This window comes from Canis lupus, chromosome 32 (assembly GCF_003254725.2).
Source record: "Canis lupus dingo isolate Sandy chromosome 32, ASM325472v2, whole genome shotgun sequence".
Taxonomy (NCBI): domain Eukaryota; kingdom Metazoa; phylum Chordata; class Mammalia; order Carnivora; family Canidae; genus Canis; species Canis lupus.
In genome coordinates, this window is record NC_064274.1 from 7,013,713 (window position 1) to 7,035,321 (window position 21,609).

At 38.1% G+C, this 21,609-nt stretch overlaps 3 protein-coding genes across 5 annotated transcripts in view; 1 reads left to right on the top strand and 2 right to left on the bottom strand.

The window, feature by feature from the left end:
• COPS4 (COP9 signalosome subunit 4) overlaps window positions 1–4,895 on the top strand; it is a 40,524-nt gene extending 35,629 nt beyond the window's left edge. The window contains exon 10 of one of the 2 annotated variants that reach the window (XM_025426066.3): window positions 4,372–4,895. In XM_025426066.3, coding sequence (XP_025281851.1) covers window positions 4,372–4,505 — 134 coding nt within the window. In that variant the 3' untranslated portion in view covers window positions 4,506–4,895. The remainder of the gene's footprint in view (window positions 1–4,371) is intronic. The other variant, XM_025426076.3, reaches the window with a different exon arrangement.
• LOC125754196 (synaptobrevin-like) lies at window positions 4,547–6,656 on the bottom strand. The gene has a single exon (XM_049105006.1). It carries the CDS (start codon window positions 6,614–6,616, stop codon window positions 6,125–6,127), a length of 492 nt encoding a protein of 163 aa, XP_048960963.1. The 5' UTR covers window positions 6,617–6,656; the 3' UTR covers window positions 4,547–6,124.
• A 4,823-nt stretch (window positions 6,657–11,479) lies between these two features.
• PLAC8 (placenta associated 8) overlaps window positions 11,480–21,609 on the bottom strand; it is a 47,547-nt gene continuing 37,417 nt past the window's right edge. For both annotated transcript variants that reach the window (XM_025425960.3, XM_025425970.3), the window contains 3 exons: window positions 18,918–19,042; window positions 15,073–15,191; window positions 11,480–11,747 (listed from right to left, as the gene is read on the bottom strand). In XM_025425960.3, coding sequence (XP_025281745.1) covers window positions 15,087–15,191; window positions 18,918–19,042 — 230 coding nt within the window. In that variant the 3' untranslated portion in view covers window positions 11,480–11,747; window positions 15,073–15,086. The remainder of the gene's footprint in view (window positions 11,748–15,072; window positions 15,192–18,917; window positions 19,043–21,609) is intronic.

Here is a 21,609-nt window from a genome sequence, read left to right on the forward strand (position 1 = left end):
CTTTCCCATTTTAACAAAGATCTTTTATCTTTCAGGCCTCATTTTGACTTTTCAACATATTGAGTAGCATTGGTCCTTCACTCCTTTGTGAATCATTCCCACCATCCACACCATCTTGATTCCTTCATCTCCTTCACCTCATTCTCCTGCCTTCCCTCCTCCTTCTCCAGGTATTCTTCCAGTCATCTTTGTAGATACTGTAGTACGTGTAAATATGAATATCACAGTTGCTTAGGGCTTACTCTAGGCCTTTTCCTCCTCACTCTACTAAGTTCCCCTTGGTAATCTCATCTGTTCCCACTGATTCAGTTGCCATTTCTATGTAGACAATGCTTGTATTTGCCTTTCTGGTGTAACTTTCTCTTCTGAGTCCTAGACCCAGTGATGTTAATTGATTAATAGGCATTTTCCACATTTGTTTTTTGAACATCTCAGAATGAACATATCCAAAACTGAATTCATTATCTCTCTTCCCTGCCTCCCTCCCACAGGCAGCCAGCCAGCCAAAAGCTGCATTGTTCACTTTCTCCAGATTGCTTATCCTTGACCCCTCTTCTTTGCTGCCTAGAATCCTTTCCATTTTATCTCCTTGATGTATCTGGAATCCACATACTTGTCTTCGTTTCTTCCTGTCAGCAGCCTATTCTGAAATCTCCCCTACCGTCTGGGCTTTTTCCTTCATGTCTGCAATTGTTCCTTTCTATAGTCCAGTTGCCATAGTACAGCCAGAATGATTGTGATCTTTTAAAAATGCAAACAAAACAAATGAAAACCAAAGTATTAAATCATGTTACTTTCTTCTCTGATACTGTAATGCATGCTCCCCCATGAATTGTAGGACAAACTTAGATAAATTGGTCCTACCTGATCCTTTAGAACTTTCCAATCCAACCGCGTAAGTCTTTTTAGCTTTTTCTAGCATTGTAAATTCCTTCCTACATCAGACATTGTGAAATATCCACTCCCCTCCAGCAGCAGCCTCTCAGCTATCTCTGTCCCTGTGTTGTAGTTTAAGCCATGTTAATTGGTAATGATTTTCCTGACTCTCCAGGTTAGGTATGGCTTATAGTTATATATTCTTATGTCACTCTGAATTTCATCCTGGCATTAATCACAGTTACTGTCATTTCTGTAACCATTTGTTTAAATGTCTGTTTCTGCTTCCCAGCTAAGCTTCTGGTGGTAGATATTAAGTCTCTTTTTGCTCTATGGTATAGTATATCCAACATGTGTTCCAATGCCCCATACTTTGTTAAATAAGTATTGAATAAACAAACACAGTACATAATGAATAGTATAGCAGAGGTGTCACCAAGTGCAAGGACGGCTTATATTAATGTATACTAACTTAATAGAGTATGTAATATTTTTTCTAATTTTCTTAAATTTAAGAAATTGCAATGAAAATGTGCTCATAATAACAGGTAAACCATTGCAAGTATAAATAAAGGAAGAGTTCATCATATGTTTCCTCTCCCTGGCATAACTAATACTAAAGTCTTGTGTATCTTTTTATATGCTTATATAGATATGTAAAAACATAGTTTCTTTAAAAGTGGCATTTTAAAGTACATGGTGTTCTACAAACTTTTTGAAATACCATGTACAATTTCCAAGTCAGTAAATATATATCAGAGTTACTTGTTTTAATAACTGTGTAGTATTGGGACTCCGGGATGGCTTAGCTGTTGAGCATCTGCCTTCGGCCCAGGGTGTGATCCCGGAGTCCTGGGATCGAGTCCCCCATTGGGCTCCCTGCATGGAGCCTGCTTCTCCCTCTGCCTATGTCTCTGCCTCTCTCTCTCTCTGTCTCATGAACAAATAAATAAAATCTTAAAAAAAACAAAAAACAAAAAACTGTGTAGTATTTCATGGAGTTCAACTATTCACCTATTGATGGATATCCAAGTAGTTTCCTTGTGTGTACCTTTATATGCTGGTATACCTACTTCTGTAGAACAAAGTCTTAAAAGTGATAACATTGCATCAAAGAATATATGTATTTTGATCCTTAATGGAAACTGCTAAAAAAAATAAATAAATAAATAAATAAAATTAAAAAAAAGAAACTGCTAGCTTGCTTTCCAGAAAAATGTAGCCATTTATACTTTGACCAATATGAGAGGATGAATGTTCAACAGCTGTATGTTATTCCTTTTTATCTTTTGCTAAATTATGAGGGGGAGCTACATTATTGTTTTAGTGTGTATTTCCTTAGCACTAGTGAGTGTATTGGCCGTTAGCATTCCTCTTCTGTGAATTGATGTTAGTTTTTCTGCTCTATTTCCTTCCTTCCCCTATACCTCTTCTTCAGACTGCTCAGTGTCAATTTGTTATAGCTTTGGGTTTAATGATAATTTAAACTCTTGTTGGTTATATGTGTTAGGAATATTTTTCCCATTCTGTCAGTCATGTTTCTGAAGTAATGCAATGCGTACCATAAACACATTTTAAAATTCTTATGCAGCCAAACATCAATTTTTAATTTTAAGGCTTTTTAGTTTCCTGTATTGACTTAAAAAGGGTCTCATTCACTTCGGGGTAAAACTAATAATCTTTCTAAAATTTCTTCTAATATTTTTATTTATTTTATGTTTAGAAACATAATCTGTCCACAGTTCATTTTTGTGTATAATTTTAGGGTATGGTCTAGTTGTTTGTCTTTTTTTTTTTTTTTTAAGATGGATTGCTAATTTGCAAGTACTATTTATTAAGTAAAACATACTTTCTGATCTTTGACAAAAATTTGGTTCCACATACATCTTTGGATCTCTTTCTATAATCTCTTTTGTTCCATTGACCTGTAACAATATGGTAATAAACAAATTTATAGTAAATTTTACTGTTGGAGGGATCCCTGGGTGGCGCAGCGGTTTGGCGCCTGCCTTTGGCCCAGGGCGCGATCCTGGAGTCCCGGGATCGAATCCCACATCGGGCTCCCGGTGCATGGAGCCTGCTTCTCCCTCTGCCTGTGTCTCTGCCTCTCTCTCTCTCTGTAACTATCATAAATAAATAAAAATTAAAAAAAAATTTTACTGTTGGAAAAGCATCTACTACCCCTCCACTACTATTTTGTATTCAGTTGAAATTCACATAACATTAGCCATTATAAAGTAAGCAATTCAGTGGCATTTAGTAACCACTAACTCTACCTACTTCCAAACATTTTCATATTCCCAAAAGGAAATCTTGTACCTATTAAGCAATTGCTCTCCATCCGTCCTTCTCCCAACTCCTGGCAGCTACCAGTCTGAATTTTATCTCTTGGATTTACCTATTCTAGATACTACATATAAATGTAATCATACACTATATGACTTTTTTTTTTAAAGATTTTATTTATTTATTCACAAGAGACAGAGAGAGAGGCAGAGACACAGAGGGAGAAGCAGGCTCCCTGCAGGGAGCCTGATGCAGGACTCGATCCCCAGACTCCAGGATCATGCCCTGGGCCGAAGACAGGCGCTAAACCGCTCAGCCACTCTTAACATGAAGTTTTCCAGTTCCATTCATGTTGTAGCATGTAAGCAGTACTTTATCCCACTGTGGAGATATACCACAATGTTGCCATTGTTCTTAATATTCAAAATTATCTTGACTATTCTCAAACACCAATTCTTCAATTTTAATTTTAATAATTTTATCTTATTTAAAAAGCAAAACAGAGAAAAGGAGAATTATCTTTGTAATTTTTAAAGATTTATATATTAATAGGGAAAGACTGTTATTTTTATGCTATTGCATCTTTCCATCTGAGACTGTGGTTTGTGTCTACTCAAATTATTTTGTGTCCTTTGTTAAAAATTTTTATTTCAGTTATTTTCATTAATTCTATGCCCAGTTTTGCAAATTTGGGTGCTGTTTTGGATGGAATATTCCACCAGGTTTATCATTTCTAACTGCATATTGCTGGTGCAGAGAAAATCCTGGTGTTTTCATGTTGAGTTTTTTTGTTTTGTTTTGGTTTTAACATTAAACCATCCCTCAGAATCCAGTAGAGTGAACCTTGCCTATATAAATAGATTTGCCTTCTCCAGTAGGTGGCAGTGTCTTATGAATCAAAAAACTGGTGATGAGATGGGTTCAGTGAGGTTTGTATTGTTGTTTTTGTGAATGAGATGCTTTAATTGATTGGTTTTATTTTGTTTTCATGAATAATAATAATGTGTGTATGTTTTTTTGTTTTGTACTTTGTGCCAGTTATTTGGGTACTTTCCTTAATATCACTTAATTAGCTTAATTTTATTAGCCAAGATTTTTGGAGTACATTTTTGAAAATTAATACTACTGTATTTATCTTTTAACTCACACATGCTATGAATATTTAGAGTCATGTTAAACTTTGTACATTGTTCTTTTTTTTTTTTTTAGCACGAGAAGCTCTGCCAACATGGGACAAACAGATCCAGTCACTTTGTTTCCAAGTGAATAACCTTTTGGAGAAAATTAGTCAGACAGCACCAGAATGGACAGCACAAGCCATGGAAGCACAGATGGCTCAGTGAATCCTTACAAAACTTCTGTGCACACTACATCTTTTACAATGTTGTACAGATTAATTTCACTGTCTCTCCAAAGCATTTGCATCATGACCTTACATACTTCAATCCCTTTTATGCTGGATCCCATTTAAAGAAGACATTATTAGAACAGGAAGTGCAAGCATTTGAAAATATGTAGTTCTCGTGTATTCAGGGTCTCTGTGTATCAAGCTAACTCAAACGTTTTGAAGGCTTTTTCTTTAAACAGAGTAAGTGAAATATCTGTGGCTAAAAAGTTTGGGTTTGTGATAACTTTGTAGTCATGTAAAACTTAAAGTGCTTTGTGCCTCTCCAAATGTGGTAATTCTAATAAATGGAGAAGTGAGCCAAATAAAAGTAGTACTTTGTTTTTAATTAGTGAACAGTGTTTTGTTCATTTTTCCTTTCAATTCAATAGACATTGATTTATAGCATATGCTAGGAATGCAGAGATAAGCCAGTATCAGGTATGCCAGATTCTCCAGGCATTCAGCCACAGAGCCAGTAGACAGCATGTGTAATACCTGTAGTTGTACCAAGTACTAGAGTGCACAGGGAAGAGCTTTACATTTTGTGGAGACAGGGCTGGGAAAACTTCTCAGAGAGGGTTATTTCAGCCTAGCTTTATAGAGAAAATGGGGAAAGGACTTCTAAAAAAAAAGTTTGAAGGCAACTTCTGGTTTCAGCTCCAACATGTGAAGAGCCTGGAAGTCATCACTCCACCCTCACAATAAGAAAAAGACTGAACAGGCTGAAGATCAATGGTTTTTCTTATTTCTACCAGAGAATTGAAGTCACAGGGCAAACTACTGCCAAACCTGGAAAGACTGGCAGATAGCATCACAGTTGAGAGAGCTTACTGGGAGCAGAAACTCTTGGAGCAGTACCTGATAGGAACAGTGAAATAGTAACGGATGGAGAGGGAAGGAGAGTCCCGAGCAGTCTCTTTGCTGAGCGTGGAACCCAATGCAGGGCTAGATCTCATGACTCTGAGATCAGGACCTGAGCTGAAATCAAATGTCAGTTACCCACCGTGTCACCCAGGTGCCCTAAAACACCTTTTTTTTTTTTTTTTTAAGAAAAAAAAAAAAGAAGAAGAATATTTATTCATGAGAGACACAGAGAGGCAGAGACATAGACAGAGGGAGAAGTAGGCTCCCTGCAGGGAGCCCAATGCAGGACTCAGTCCCAGGACCCCTGGATCACAACTTGAGCTGAAGGCAGACGCTCAACCACTGAACCACTCGGGTGCACCAAAGACTTTTTCTATAAAGGAACACAGATAAGAATTATATTGGATTTCTTGTCAGAAACCATGCAAGCAAGAACAGACTGTAGATATTTAAGATGTTGAAAGAAAAAACTAATGTAGGATATTATCCAGCAAAATTAACCTTTAAAAGTGAAAGAGGAAGAGTCAGCAAAAACTGAAGAAATTTGTTGCCAGGAGACCTGCCTTACAAGACGTGCAAAAAACTCTTCAAAGTAAAGGAAATAGTATGAGTTAGAAACTTAGATAAAGGAAGAGCATCGGAAAACAAATAGATGAAGGTAAAATAGAATCTTAAAAAAAAAATTTTTTTTGAAGGGATACTGAAAGGTCTTTATTGCCCACTGGCCACCATCAGTATCCTAGCCCCATGCTGGGCCTTCTGGATATCTCTCCAACCAACTCTGAAGGCCCATGAAACAGCCACAGTCCAGCTTTCTCCTTTCTGGGGACCAAGGTGCCTGGGGCAGACAGTGTGGCAGAGGGGCCTCAGAGTGAGGGGCAGGAGGACACAGCAGCACTTCCTGCAGACAAGATGGAAGAGAGGGCCCTTCTTGGCACCTGCTATGGAGGGTTGCCCTAAAGAAGAGGGCGGGGTGGGGGGAGGGGTTTCTGTGGGGATAGCATGGATGGTGAAAAGGATGATGATAAAAACAATCACGCAGATGAGGACAATCATCTTCACGTTCTTCCACCAGAACTTCTGAGCCACCCTCTGTGATGTGGTCTTGAAGTGCTCCGATGTAGCTTCCAGATCCTCTGTCTTGCTGCGGAGATGGTCCAGGTTTTCTCCTCGGCCCAAGATCCGCTCCACATTCTGGGTCATGATATTCTTTTTTTCTTTTTTTTTTTTTAAAGGTTTTTATTTATTTGTACATGAGAGGCACAGACAGAGAGGCAGAGACAAGCAGAGAGAGAAGCAGGCTCCATGCAGGGAGCCCGATATGGGACTCGATCCCTGGACCACAGGATCACTCCCTGGGCCAAAGGCAGACACTCAACCGCTGAGCTGCCAACACATCCCTGGGTCATGATATTCTTGACTCCCTCCACCTCACTCTGCAAGTTCTGCACACGATCATTTCCACCACCTCCACTGGCCTCCTCCATGTCTCCAAGCAGCTCGGGCCTATCAGTGCGAGACTCGCCTCATCTGTTTCCTCCCGGGCGGCCCTCGCTTTCGTCCTAAAAATTTTTAATTGGTCTAATGACTCTAATGACTCTGTTCAAAATAATAGCAACAGTTTTTTAATGTTTATAGTATATGGATAAGTAAAATGAATGGCAGGAACGATGGGAGGCAGAAATTGGGAATATTCTCTTATAAGATTGCTGTACTACCCATGAAACAGTATAGTGTTTAAACATGGACTTAGATTAGTTGTAAATGTATATAGCAAACTGGAAGGTGACTAATAAAATTTTAAAATATATAAAATTGATATGCTAAGAGAGAAGGTAGAAAATAGGATCATAAAATGTTCGATTAAAAGCAGAGCATCGGGGGCACCTGAGTGGTTCAGTGGTTGAACATCTGTCTTTGGCTCAGGTTGTGATGCCAGGATCCTGGGATTGAGTCCCGCATTGGGCTCCCCACAGGCAGCCTGCTTCTCCCTCTGCCTATGTCTCTGCCTCTCTCTGTGTCTCTCATGAATAAATGAGTGAAGTCTAAAAAAAAATGGAGAGCGTCACAACAGAGCATTGAAATACATGAGGCAAAAACTGATAGAACAGCAAGAACAAATAGATGAATCCACTGTTATACTCAGACTTCAGCACCCCCTTATCAGCAATTGACAGATCCAACAGGCAGAAAATTGGTTAGGACATAGTTGAACTCATCAGCACCATCAGTCAACTGGATCTAATTGACATCTATAGACTCCATACAACAACAGCAGAGCATTTTTTTTTAAGATTTTATTTATTTATTTATTTATTATTTATTTATTTATTTATTTATTTATTCATTCATGAGAGACATAGAGAGAGGCAGAGACACAGGCAGAGGGAGAAGCAGGCTCCATGCAGAGAGCCCGACTTGGGACTCAATCCCAGGTCTCCAGGATCACGCCCTGGGCTGAAGGCGGCGCTAAACCGCTGAGCCACCCGGGCTGCCCGCCCTTTACTTTTCTTAATCTCACATGGAACATTCACAAAGATAGACCACATCCTGGCTCATAAAACACATCTTAACATATTAAAAAGAATAGAAATCATACAGTGGGTGCTCTCAGGCCACAATGAAACTAAACTAGAAACCAATAAGAAAAAGATAGCTAGTAAATCCCAAAACTTTTGGGGTTTAAACAAAACAGGGGATCCCTGGGTGGCTCAGCGGTTTAGCGCCTGCCTTTGGCCCAGGACGGGATCCTGGGGTCCCGGAATCGACTCCTGAGTCGGGCTCCCGGCATGGAGCCTGCTTATGCCTCTGTCTGTGTCTCTGCCTCTCTCTCTCTATGTCTATCATGGGTAAATAAATAAAATCTTTTAAATAAATAAATAAATACACAAATAACACATGTGTCAAAGAAGAAATCTCCAAAGAAATTCAAAAATATTTTGAAATAAATGAAAATACAACTTCTCAAAATCTGTGGGATGTTGTACAAGCAGAGCATATATTAGAAGAGAGATCTAATATCAATAATCTAAGCTTCCACCTTAGGAAACTAGAAATTAAAACTCAAAGTAAGCAGAAGAAAAGAAACAATAAAAGTTAGAATAGACCAGAGCATAAGTCAGTGAAACTAAAAATAGGAAATTAGTTTTATTTTATTTGGGAGGGGGGATTAGGTTGACTTTTCTTTTTTCAAGACAAACATTAACATTTATTTATTTATTTATTTATTTGTTTGTTTGTTTGTTTATTTATTTATTTTAATTCAATTTGCTAACATATAGTGTAACACCCAGAGTTCATCCCACCAAGTGCTTTCCTTAGTGCCTGTCACCCAGTTACCCCATCTCCCCACTCTCCTCCCCAGGAAATTAGTTTTAAAAAGTCAATGAAACTAAAAGCCGATTCTTTGTAAAGATCAGTAAAATTGGTAAGCTTCTAGCCAGGCTAATTAAGAGAAGGCACAAATTACTAGTATCAGAAGTGAAAGGAAGGGGTCATCACTATAGATCCAATGAAAAGTAAAATGATAATAAAGGAATAATATGAACAATTCTGTGCCTATAAATTTGGTAACCTAGATGGAATAGATCAACTCTTTGAAAGACATAATCTGCCAAAACTCACACAAGAAGAAATAAACAATCTGAATAAGCCTATATCAAAAAAGTTGAATCAATAATTACCTTTGATAATAGAAAGCACTAAAGCCAAATGGGTTCATTGATGAATTCTATCAAACATTTGAGAAAGAAATCACACCAATTCTCTACAATTTATTCCAAAAAATGGAAGCAGAGAAAATACTTTCTGATTCTGTGAGGTTAACATCACCCTCAAACCAAAGCTAGATAAAGATATTACAAGAGAGGAAAACTGCAGTTTCATATCTGTCATGAACACAGATGTAAAAATTCTTAACAAAATATTAGCAAATCAAATTTGGCAATATGTAAAGAGAATATATATCACAGCCAAATGAGATTTGTTCCAGGTAGGCAAGACTCTTCCAACATTTGAAAATAATATAATCTCCTATCTACAAGCTAAAGAAAAATATGATCATATCAATAGGTATAGAAAAAAGCCTTTGACAAAATCCACTCCCTATGCATGATAAAAACTCAACTAGAGATAGAAGGAATTTCTTCAACTTGATAACATCTACAAAAAAGCCTATCACTGATATAATATTAACAGCGAGAAACTAGATTACTTGATTCTTTCTCCCTAAAATCAGGAATCTACAAAAACCCTCTATGGCTAACATATTTCATAATGAGGAACTAGCTAACCAGATTCTTTCCCCTGAGATAAGGAATCATCTGCCCTCACTTCTCCTACTCAACATCATACCAAAAGTCCTAAGTAATTCAATGAGACCAAAAAAGAAAATTAAACTTAACACAGATTGAGAAGGAGGCAAAAACTTAATTCACAGTGATTGTTTACATAGAAAATCCTAAGGAATCAGCCAAAAAAATTTCCTAGAATTAAAAAACAAATATAGCTAAGTTGTAGAATACAAAGTTAAAATACAAGTAAGTCAATTGCTTTCCTATATACCTCAATGAACAGTTGAAATTTAAATTTTTATTTATTTTATTTTTATTCATTTTTTGGAATTTAAATTTTTTAAAATGTGTGTTGAAGGTAGTAAAAGGAAATTTTAAAAGTGAAGAAGTGGCAGGAGAATGGGCTAAACCTGAGGCTATATTATGGGGGCAGGGAAAATTTGGGATCCTTTTTTTAGAATATTCACAGTTTAACTTGTGGCAGGCAGTTTATAGGATGGATTGGAAAGAAGGTAACAGGAGCTCTAGTTACTAGAGGCGGGCCAACTAGTTCAGGAGCTATGTACCTGATTTTCCAAAGAGATCCTGAGGGTTTGACTACATCCATGGCATTGAAGACAGAAGAGGACAGATTGACTTGTTTAGTAAATGATTTGAGTAGAATAGGTATCTAGTAGGTGTCAGGCATTGTTCTTAGAACTGGGGATACAGCAACAAAGGAAATAGATCATCCGTTGGGGGTATCAAGTGGAGTTTATGTGACAGAAGCCAGTGTCTGATTAGATGTGAGGAGAAGGGAGAAGGGGGTGATTAGTCAATTCAGGACTCATTGATACTTAGATTTCTCATCTTGAACAACTGAGTAAGTGGTGATATTGTTTGACATGTTGGGTAGAGAAGGCCTAGGGGACATCTAGATGGACTCGATTAGTAGGCAGCCGAAGAGTCATTCAGAACATCCATTGTAAGCGGGAGACTGGAAATACAGTCATCGCTGACATCTAGGAGGCAGTTGAAGCCATAGGGGTAGATGACATTAAGAAAAGCATGAGATATGAAAGGAGTGGATCCCAGATAGAACCTTGCAAAGCATCTAAACTCATGAAGCAAGTACAAGAAAGGGCAGAGCACTCAAGTTTGCTGAGTACGTTGAAATCCAGGTGCCTTTACATTTGATGTCTCTGAAATTTCGCAATAAACCTATACAGTACTTTTGCCTCCCCTCCCCCTACCCCAACAAAAGAAATGGATTCAAGGGTAGGAGGAGAACCAAAGGAAACTGGGGAGTGAGATTTTCATCAGGGCAAAATGATGCATATGGAACACATAGAATAATACATGTGGAAAAAAATATTGCTTCTTTCATTTAACATCAATATTTAATCAAAACTGGGTCATACTGAATTTAATCATTGAATTTTTATTACTTATCCTAATACTTCCTATTCAGAAGAAAACAAAAATCAACACAAGGCACCTATCAGGTATGCAGCTGGGAAGCAGGACATAGTATGTTCTTACTTTGTTGGCATTAATAATACAGATAACATGATAAGGAGCAGAAAGTATTAGCTAAATGTATTGTAAGTGTCTTATAATAGTTATCTGTAGTCTTTTTTTTTTTTTTTTTCTGTCTCAAATTTCTCAGATGAAAGCGAACTGAGTTGCTGTGGACCAAAATCTCCTATAGAGAAACCAAATCATAAGAACAAAAGTATAAGACTGACCCTTAAAATTAATGACATAAAGACATGGAGAGCAAAGAAGCATAGAACCTTGTTAGCAAAATCTTTTATTTTGTTTACATACCAAATGTAACAAAATTCATAAGCCAGAAAATTTGATAACATGAAAGCGAGAAACTAAGCTGGACCATTTAGCAAAACTAAGGGAACACGTTCATTTAAAAGAAATCAAAACCCATTTTTTTTTACCCCATCGATTGTGATTAAGCAGATCTATCATATTTCAGTTGCAAAAGGCAGAGGACTCAAGCTGAAGAGGTGCCTGCTGATTTTTGTTGCTTTGGTAAGATCTTTCACCTATAAGGGACATACAAAGAAAAGGTTTGAATTGTCTCAATCTACATTTTTATTTTCAATGAACTTTAAATTTTAGAATCATTTCAGGTTTACAAAAAAGTTGCAAAGGTAGTACAGAGAGTTCTTATACACCCTGCACTGATTTCCCTACCAGTTAACATCTTACTAAGATAGGTTTGTTACAATGGAGCCAATGTTGATACAGAATATCATTAATCAAAGAATATACTTTAGTTAGATTTCTCAGTTTTTACCTAATGTCCTTTTTTTCTGTTCCAGGATCCCATCCAGTCTAGGACATTACATTTAGTCATCATGTTTCCATAGGTTCCTCTACACTGTGACTGTTTCTCAGACTTTCCTTATTTGTGATGACCTTGACAGTTTTGTCAACTACTACTGGTCAGGTGTTTTGCAGAATACCTATGCTTTAGTTTAGATTTGTCTAATGTTTTTCTCCTGGTCAGACTGGAGTTATGGGGTCTTGAGGGGAAGATGACAAAGGTACAGTGTCATTCTCATCACATCATTTCAGGGGTACATGCTATTAACATGACATCACTGGTTCCAGTGTTCACAACTGGGAGCTTTCTCAGTTGGGTCCTATGTCCCTTTCTTTCAACCTATTTATTTTTTAAGTAATTAATTTATTTGAGAAAGAGACAGAGCACAAGTGGGAAAAGGACAGAGAGACTCCTCCACTGAGCAGGGTAAACTGACACAGGGCTCAATCCCAGGACCCCATGATTATGACCTGAGCTGAAGTCAGATGCTTAACTGACTGAGCCACCCAGGCACCCCTCAACCTATTTTTTTAAAACATAAATCATGTTATTTATTGATCTTTGTCTCTTGATTCTCCCATTTCAGGTATTTGTAGATCTAAAGTTTCACAGTTGATGAATAATGCAGGGTTCAAAGTAATGAGCCAGAGTCAGGATCACCAAGGCATTTTTACCTCAAACCAATTCAAAGGTTCAGGAAGATTATTTCTCTGAGGCTAAAGAAAAAAAGTTCAGATGTCAGGATTCATTATGGATATGTGAGTATAGATTTCATCTGACCTGTGTTGTGTATTTATTTAAATGGTGTTGAGCTAGTCTTTGCTTCTGACCGCATTGTACCTTTGCTTCTGCATCTTTGCTTCTGACCTCATCCTGTCCAGTCTGTGCTGTAAACCACTATTTGATTAATTCTTCTAAAGTATAGTTCTATGTTACTCCCTTACATAAAGCCTATAATAACTCCCACTGCTTTCCAAATAAAAGACCAAGTCATTAGCCTAGTTTCATTGTATTGTGTACCCCAACTCACTTTTAAAGTCTTTTCTTGTGATTTTCCTACTTATATGTTCCTGCCAAGTTGGATGGACCTAAGCTCATAAAGATGTTTTTCCTTTCTTTGCTTCTATTTTTTCACTGACTTTGCTGATTAGAAGCAATATCAATTTCTATTAATAACAGTCACATCTTATGTCAGAGATCTTATGTTTGCCCCCATCTGATCCATTTCCATCCTTGTCTGCACTGCTGTGTGTCCTGGGAGGCTGACCTGTTGTAGACTACAGCAACACTCTCCTGCCCTCTGCCAACCAGTGGGTTCAAACAGTGGGAAGCCTAGAAGGACCTCAGAAAGTGAGATCCAGGTACTTTTCCTCTTGCCTACTTCCTGTTGAGAGGTTACCATTCCTCTCAGGGCAGCCTTCTCCTCATAGCTCACTCCTTTGGGATTCGGTAACTCCTGAGGCCTAGGGGTGGTAAAGTGGTTACAGTTTAAATGTTGTCAGCCTAGGCTCTGGGACCATCCCTTGTCATTTCCCTAGACCTCCCACCGACACCTGTATTGTAAGTGGTCTTCATTAAATCTTTGTATTATTACAATTTGAGTGCCATCTATTTCCTATTGTGACCTTAATACTCATGTCCTCTTTAGAATTAAAAAAACACTCTTTCAAGAACCTTTCATTTACACATCTAACAGAAAATGATCTTTTCTTCCTCTGAACATAAAATAACACTTGGTCCAAAGGCATTAGACAAACTCATCATTTTATTTAAAAGCTGTCTAATCTCCTCTTTCAGAGTATAAAGTCTCTAAATGCAAGAGGGCTAGCTTATTTATTTTTGTTCCCCACAGCACCTAGCATTGTCCTGCATAGGACTAGGTACTTTGATACATTATTTGCCAAATAGATGACACTTTAAAACATATCATCCATGAGTTATACTTGTTAACCTATACAGAGTTCTCATTCACTTGAGAAAGGAAATAGGATATTACAAAGAATGGAAAAATAATGCTTCCTTCCCATACTCACAATACATTCTATAAGAGACTGACAAAATCATGTTTGTTTCTATTTAATAGCTAATTCTGAGAATACTGGAAAAATTAATTGGAAATGATTTGATTGATTTTCAGAAGTTCAGATTCTATAAAACATTTCCAAATATTCTATATTCTATATCCACCACTTTCAGAGTTCACTTTTTCCAATAGGATTTTTCTATTTAATTTCCCCTCATTCTTGATAGATGCTTTATGCTGCAAGCACTTCAAATATTACAAAACATGTAATTTTCATCTGCTCTACTACTTTATAGTTATTTAACAATTTCTTTTGTCAATTCGATTGTCTTAGTAGAGGGCATGTTTTCTGCTTCTTTTGTATCTTACCACACTCTGGCATTTTACAAGTGGTAAGTGCCTCATTAATGGATCAAGAGAATTCTGAGAAGTCTAGAAAAGTCACCATCCTTTATTTACTAAAATATGGTTTCAAAACATAAAGCTATTGTAGACTTCATTATAGACTGAATGTTTGTGCCCCCTGCAAAACTCACATGTTGAAACCCTAATTCCCACTGTGAGGGTATAAGGTGATAGAGCCTTTGGGAGATAATTAGGTCTGAAATAAGGTCAGCAGCACCCCCACCCAATGGGATTAATGTCTTTGTAAGAAGAGAGACCAGACCTTACTCTCTCTACTATTTGAAGACACATTGAAAAGGTAGCCATCTGTAAACTAGGAAGAGAGCCCTCACAGGAACTGAATTGGTCCACACCATAATCTTGGACTTCCCAGCCTTCATAACTGTGAGAAATAAATTCTTATTGTGTAAGCCACTCAGGCTAAAATTGTTATGATGGCCCAAGCAACGTAATACAGCTATCTTCTTCATAAGAAGACACTAAATCAATCTTTATATTAAGAAAACATTTGAGAGACCTAAAGAATTGTTATTATTGGATCATTACTCAAAATAATGCATAATTTACAAAGCCCTTATTATATTTCAAACAAAACCCAGATTCTGGGACCTACCATTAGTTTTTTTTTTAGAAAGTACGCATGGCCCTCCTTCTGTTGATGTCTCTCTTGATTTGGCAAAGAGAACAATAAGGACAGCAAAGAGTCACCAAATAGTCATCACAAATGGATCCCTGTTTGAAAATATAAAAGAAGTAGAAATTTAAAATCCACCTATTTGGAAATGAAGATATACGGATTTTCAAGACACTTTGAAGAGAGGCAGAAGGAACTGATCCTTTGTTTGTTTTGTTTTGTTTTTGTTTTTGTTTTTCTTAAATTTTTAAAAATTTATTCATGAGAGACACAGAGGCAGAGACATAGGCAGAGGGAGAAGCAGGCTCCCTGTGGGGAGCCCAATACAGGACTCAATCCCAGGACCCTAGGATCATGCTCTGAGCCAAAGGCAAATGCTCAACAAGCCACCCAGGTGTCCTGGAACTGATTCTTCGAATTCAGAGTTTGGATAGATATATTTAGAAAAGTGTTAATTGACTTTTCCATGTAACTCCTCTTTTGATGACATTAAATGTTTTCCTATACTTTGTAATGTTGAATATAGAGGATATCAATCAACCAAACTGTCAGTATGAGGGAAAAACCAAGAGTTTCAGCAAGTAAAATCTCAAAATTATTTTCTTCCACACCTCTTCTGTGTCTCAGGAAGTTATTGGAGGATACTGCCACCACAACGAGGGAGGAAACCAAGAAAGAGGAAGATGTGGTATGTAAGAAACAGGAGCCTAACACAGGAGAGAAGCGACTATAATCTCCAGGGTGATGCTGAAGGAGATTCCAGGGCAAGAGCTAAGCACCACAAATAAAGAACCATTAGTTCCAAGGGTAGTAGGAGGTCAGGGAGTGATTTCATTGAGAAGATAAATATGATAGGATATCCAATGTGTTGAATGTGTTGGAAAGAGAGTTAGAAAACTGGGAACGAGTTTTGGGGTTACTTACTCATAAGTAAGTGGAAAACTACTAATGGAAACACCAAGAATTATTAAAACCAGGAAAAACAAAGTTCAGCAGAAAAAGCAATCATACATAGTTCACTACGTGACTCAACTCTGAAGAGCAAACATAGGTCTCATAATATAAGTACCAAATATGGATTTTTTTAAAAAGATTTTATTTATTTATTCATGAGAGACACACAGAGAGAGGCAGAGACATAGGCAGAGGGAGAAGCAAGCTCCATGCAGGGAGTCTGATGTGGGACTTGATCCCAGGATTCCAGGGTCACGCCCAGAGCTGAAGGCAGATGCTTAAGTGCTGAGCCACCCAGGCATCTCCCAAATATGGATTTAACCCAAATTATATGTGCCTATGTTGGAAGGAATGGGTATGGGGAGGGTGCATATCTGTGTGTGTGTGGGAACAGAACTAAGTTCTTCTCTTTTATAGTGGGAGTTCTATAGACAGTACCCTATCTATAGGCAACTGAAAACTCAAAGGTCTATAGGCAACTGAAAACTCAAAAAGTAGCAATACAAGTCTATGATTTGGAGATGTGGAGGAAAATACCGGCAGAGCTCTGGGAAGGAGGCAGTAGGAAAGAGAAGTCCGTGGATTACTATTTTTCTTAACAAAAATTAGATAATCTAAAATTAAACTATATGCTTATAGAGCTTTGGTAAATAAATTAAAGCTATACTAGAAAACAGGAATGGGGTTATTCAGTGGGCCAGAAATTTTGAGCAATTTTTTTTTTTTAAATAGGGAGCCAATGGGATTTCATTGATGGAGAAAGTAAAACAGAGCTAGGGAACCTGAAACCTAACAGGGTCACGGACAGGGCATTTGATAAATCCCGGACTCAAAACCCTGGAACTCAGAAAGGAGGAAGAAGAAACTGGGGAGTAGAAGACAGGAGATGAACTGAAACCTAAGCACCCAGCCCCTTGTTGCCAGCTGTGGCTCTGCCCAGCGATACAGCATGCAACTGAATGTAACAGGGGACACTGATGTGGGCTTTGGGGCCCAAGGAGAGGAGAGGAGAGGGGTGAGGTAAGTGGGGGCAGTTCTTCTCCTCTCTTCCAAGAGATCAGACTCCCTAAGATTTAACACATACATACTGGAAGAAAGAATAAAGGGTAAAGACACAGCAGAGAAATCTAAATTGCTCTCACTAATGAGATAGCCAAAGTTTTATGTTTGGTATTCACTGAATATTTTTTAAAAGATTTTACTTATTTATTCATGAAAGACACACACAAGGAGGCAGAGACACAGGCAGAGGGGGAAGCAGGCTCCCCGTGGGAAGCCTGATACAAGACTCAATCCCAGGACCTGGGATCACGTCCTGAGCCAAAGGCAGGTTCTCAACCACTGAGCCACCCAGGTGCCCCCCCTCTTCTTTTATTTACTGCTTTACGTCTTCTTGCTGCATGGGTCTTTTCTGATTCCTTGTATTCCCTATAGATGTGCCACAGCAAATATTTCTCCAATTAGTAATGACCCCTAATTTTTTACCCACAACTTAAAATTATATTCATTTTGAGATTCATCCAAGTTTTTGTGTATATCAATAATTCATTCCTTTTTATTCCTGAGTACTGTTCCATTATATGGATATATCACACCTTATTTATCCATTCACCTGCTGGGGAACATTTGGATTGTTTTTAGTTTGGGCTGTTACAAGCCAAATCGCTCTGATACAAGTCTTGGTATGAACATATATTTCTTTGAGTAAATATCTAGGAGTAGAATGGCTGGGTCAAATGGTAGGTGTGTTTAACTTTTTAAGGAACTGCATTTTACATTCCCACAAGTATTGTATGAGAGTTTCAGTTCCTCCATATCTGGCAACACTTAATGTGGTTAGGCTGATTAGTTTTAGCCATTCCCATAGTCATATTTCATTGTGGTTTTCATTTGCATTTCTCTAATGATGACTAATGATGTTGAATATCTTTTTACATGCTTATTTGCCATCCAAATATTTTCTCTTCCCCCTAATTTAGTTTACTGTGTTAAGAACACTTAACAACTTGGATGGATCTCAAAATAATTATACTAAGTAAAATAAGTTAGATAAAAGAGTACAGATTGGACAGTTCTATTATATGAAATAGAAATGAGAGTAACGTTTAAATCAGTAGATCCTGAGTAGATTATCCTCTGTAATGTGGGTAGGCTTCCTCCAATCAGTTGAAGGTCTTAATAGAAAAAGATTGACATTTTCAGATCAAGAAGAAATACTGCCAGCACGCTGCTTTCAGAATTGAAGTCTTCCCAGCCCGCCAGCCTATTCTGGTTTTTTTTGGACTTGCCAACCCTCACAATCACATGAACCTGTTCCTTAAAAAATTCCCTCTCTATTTATAGATCTATGTTTTTCTACATCATCTGTATATCTCCTTTTGGTTGTGTTTCTCTGGCGAGCCCTGACTAACACATCCTCCTGCTACATGAGGTGCAGCTTGTGGCAATAATGGAATGCGTATGCATGGAAAGTCAGAGTTGTGACAACTTCTACTACTAGTGCGTATCTTTGGCAGTGTTACCCAAACCCCTTAAGACTTTAAAGTCCTCATCTGTAAAATGTGGTCTGAGAATTCAGTGAAGCGTCCTCTGTAATGTGCTTGGGGCATGCTAGGTTCTGAGTAAGCCCCGTGCTTGTATGATAGACATTGCAATTACAACAGTTGCTTATGCTCTAAGGTCTTTAATAGAAACCTAGAAGGAGGTCATGTAACCAAAGAATCTATTGCTGGAGCACAAGGCTGCACATGCTAGGAAACACCTACCAATCAAATTCAGGTCATGGACACCATCAAAGGGCTTGCAGATTTGTAACGATTATTTTGAGTGTGGATGCATGTTTAAATGGTACAGTGTCATAAGAGACTCACAGGGATGCCATATCGGGTCCGGTAGAGGGTCCTCATTGCGACAGATGTCCCACACAGACAGCATTCATTCATGTCAGCTGCAATTTGACAGGCAAGGCACATAAAACAAAATGTGCCACAGAGACCTAGACACAGGAAGCCAGAGGCACCAGTTACTCCATTCTGTTCCTGCCACCTTCGAAAGCTAATTTGCTTTCATTACTGTCAGTCCCATTCATGAGGCCTTGGCCAAACATCCTGCTGCCAAGTCCAACCTCAATGCTTTTGCTCAGCATTGCATTGGCTTCTCCCTTCTCCCCACCCAACCATTTCAGGTATCATCACACTTTGAAAAGTATACATCCTTTTTGTAGTACTGCCTTCATTCATCTACTGAATGGCTCACAGAAACCTAGCCATAGGGGCACCTGGGTGGCTCAGTGGTTGAGCATCTGCCTTTGGCTCAGGGCGTGATCCCAGGGTCTGGAATCGAGTCCCACATTGGGCTCCTTGCAGGGATCCTGCTTCTCTCTCTGCCTATGTCTCTGCTTCACTCTCTGTGTCTCTCATGAATAAATAAATAAAATCTTAAAAAAAAAGAAATCTAGTCATGTCCCAGACATTATTCTTTTTAAGATTTTTTTTTGTATCTATTTGTTAGAGAGAGAGAAGAAGCAAGGGGAGTGGCAATCAGAGGCAGAGAGAGAAGCAGGCTTTCCACTGAGCAGGGAGCCAGATGTGGGACTTGATCCCAGGACAGTGGGATCATGACCCAAGCCTAAGGTAGGCACTTAACCAACTGAGCCACCCATGTGCCTCTCAGAGATTATTCTCAGAACTGAGTGGTGCTGTCTGAAGTCTAGCTAGTAGGGCAGTCAGGTAATAATATAAAAAAACTCTCCAGCAGAAATCTACTCAAGATGTCAAGGGGTCACCCACAGAAATGAGGCCCCAAAAGGCTCTGGGAAGGATATGCTGCTTGATGTGAATATTGTAAGATGATTAGAACTTTGCAGGTAGACAAAAGGGAGAAGATCCTCTTTGAGATCACTTGGCATGTCTTGGCAGTGGCTGGTGTTCATTCAGCATGGCTGGATGGGATGGGGATAAAGTTGGAGGAGCAGGCAGGTTAGGGACTGGATGATGAAGTATGAGGGCATGGAGTTGGTCATGAAAGTCATGAGGAATCGCCAAAATATTTTAAGAAGGGAGAGTGATTTGGTCAGGTCTGCAATTAAGAAGTCCTGCCATTAAGCAATTAAACTTTATATTATAACTTGTTTTTCACTTATTTGGGTGATAATACAAGGGATTGGAGGATTAAAATATTCATCTTTGTAGGGTTTTAGCAATGTAGCTAGTCTAGTATTACTATGACTTGTACATGTTGAACTAATGTCTTGAGATGTGTAAGTCATCACCCCAGGTCATCCAGTAAGGCAATGAGAGCCAATAAACAAACCCATCGTTCCATTTTCTAGGTAATTTTTTCTCTCTGTGGTTTTTAATGTACAGTTGGCCTTTGGACAATCTGGGGGTTTGGAGGGGGATTGACCCCCTGTACAGCCAAAAACTCTCTGTGTAACTTTTAATGCCCCTCAAGTTTAACAACTAGTAGCCTACTATTGACTGGAAGTCTCACCAATAACATAAACAGTTGACTGATACATATTTTGTATATGTATTCTATACTATATTCTTACCATAAAGTAAGCTAGAGAAAAGGAAATGTTAAGAAAAGCATATGGAAGAAAAAATACTTTTATAGCACTGTACTGTAAAAAATCTGCAAATAAGCAGATCAGTGCAGTTCAAACTGAACAACTCTGTTGTGCAGGGGTCAACTTGATTCCAAATTTCATTTTCACTGGTAAGTTTTAACCTTTAGGTTAATATATTTTCTTTGCTTGTCTCATAACACTCTGTAGACTTGAGACAGGCAAATACACCTCAAAGCAAATTATTTTATTTTATTTATTTATTGAAAGAGAGAGAGCAGGAGCAGAGCAGCAGGGGAAGAGGGAGAAGCAGACTCCCTGCTAGGTAGGGAGCCAATGGGCTCAATCCCAGGACCTCCAGATCATGACCTGAGCTGAAGATTGACACTTAACTGACTGAGCCACCCGGGGGCCTCTCAAAGCAAATTTTTTCATAGGCAGACTTGTTTGTTTCCTGGTTGAGAACTAACCTCTTTGGTCCTCTCTGACATCCTCATCCCACCCCCAAATTTACTTTCCCCTGTTTTACTTGGAGAGATCTCACAAAAAGGAAATGAAGCAGAGTCAGAGATTCTTTTCCTGAGGAGAAGCTGACTGCCTTTAGAATTCTTTGTACTCAGGTGTATAAAAACCTAAATGTATGAATTAAAATAGTTTTTCACTGAGCTCATGTTGAAACCATGGATGAATACTATCCCTTGTGTACTGGGCACAATGTAACTCTAAAGTAATGAGTTTATATATAACAAGTCTTTTTCCCTTTTCTTCTTCTTCTTCTTCTTTTTTTTTTTTTTTTAGATCAAGGTAAACTAGAAATGCCCTTTTATTTTAATGTATGTTCTATTTATAATCATTAGACCAGACCCATTCATTGTGAGAATCATCAGCTTTACTATTATCTTAATTCCAGAACTTATTTTATTTTTTTTTTTTTTTTTTTTTTTTTTTTTTTCTCATTAAACTTTTGTTTTAATGGGTCTCAAAATTCTGTGACA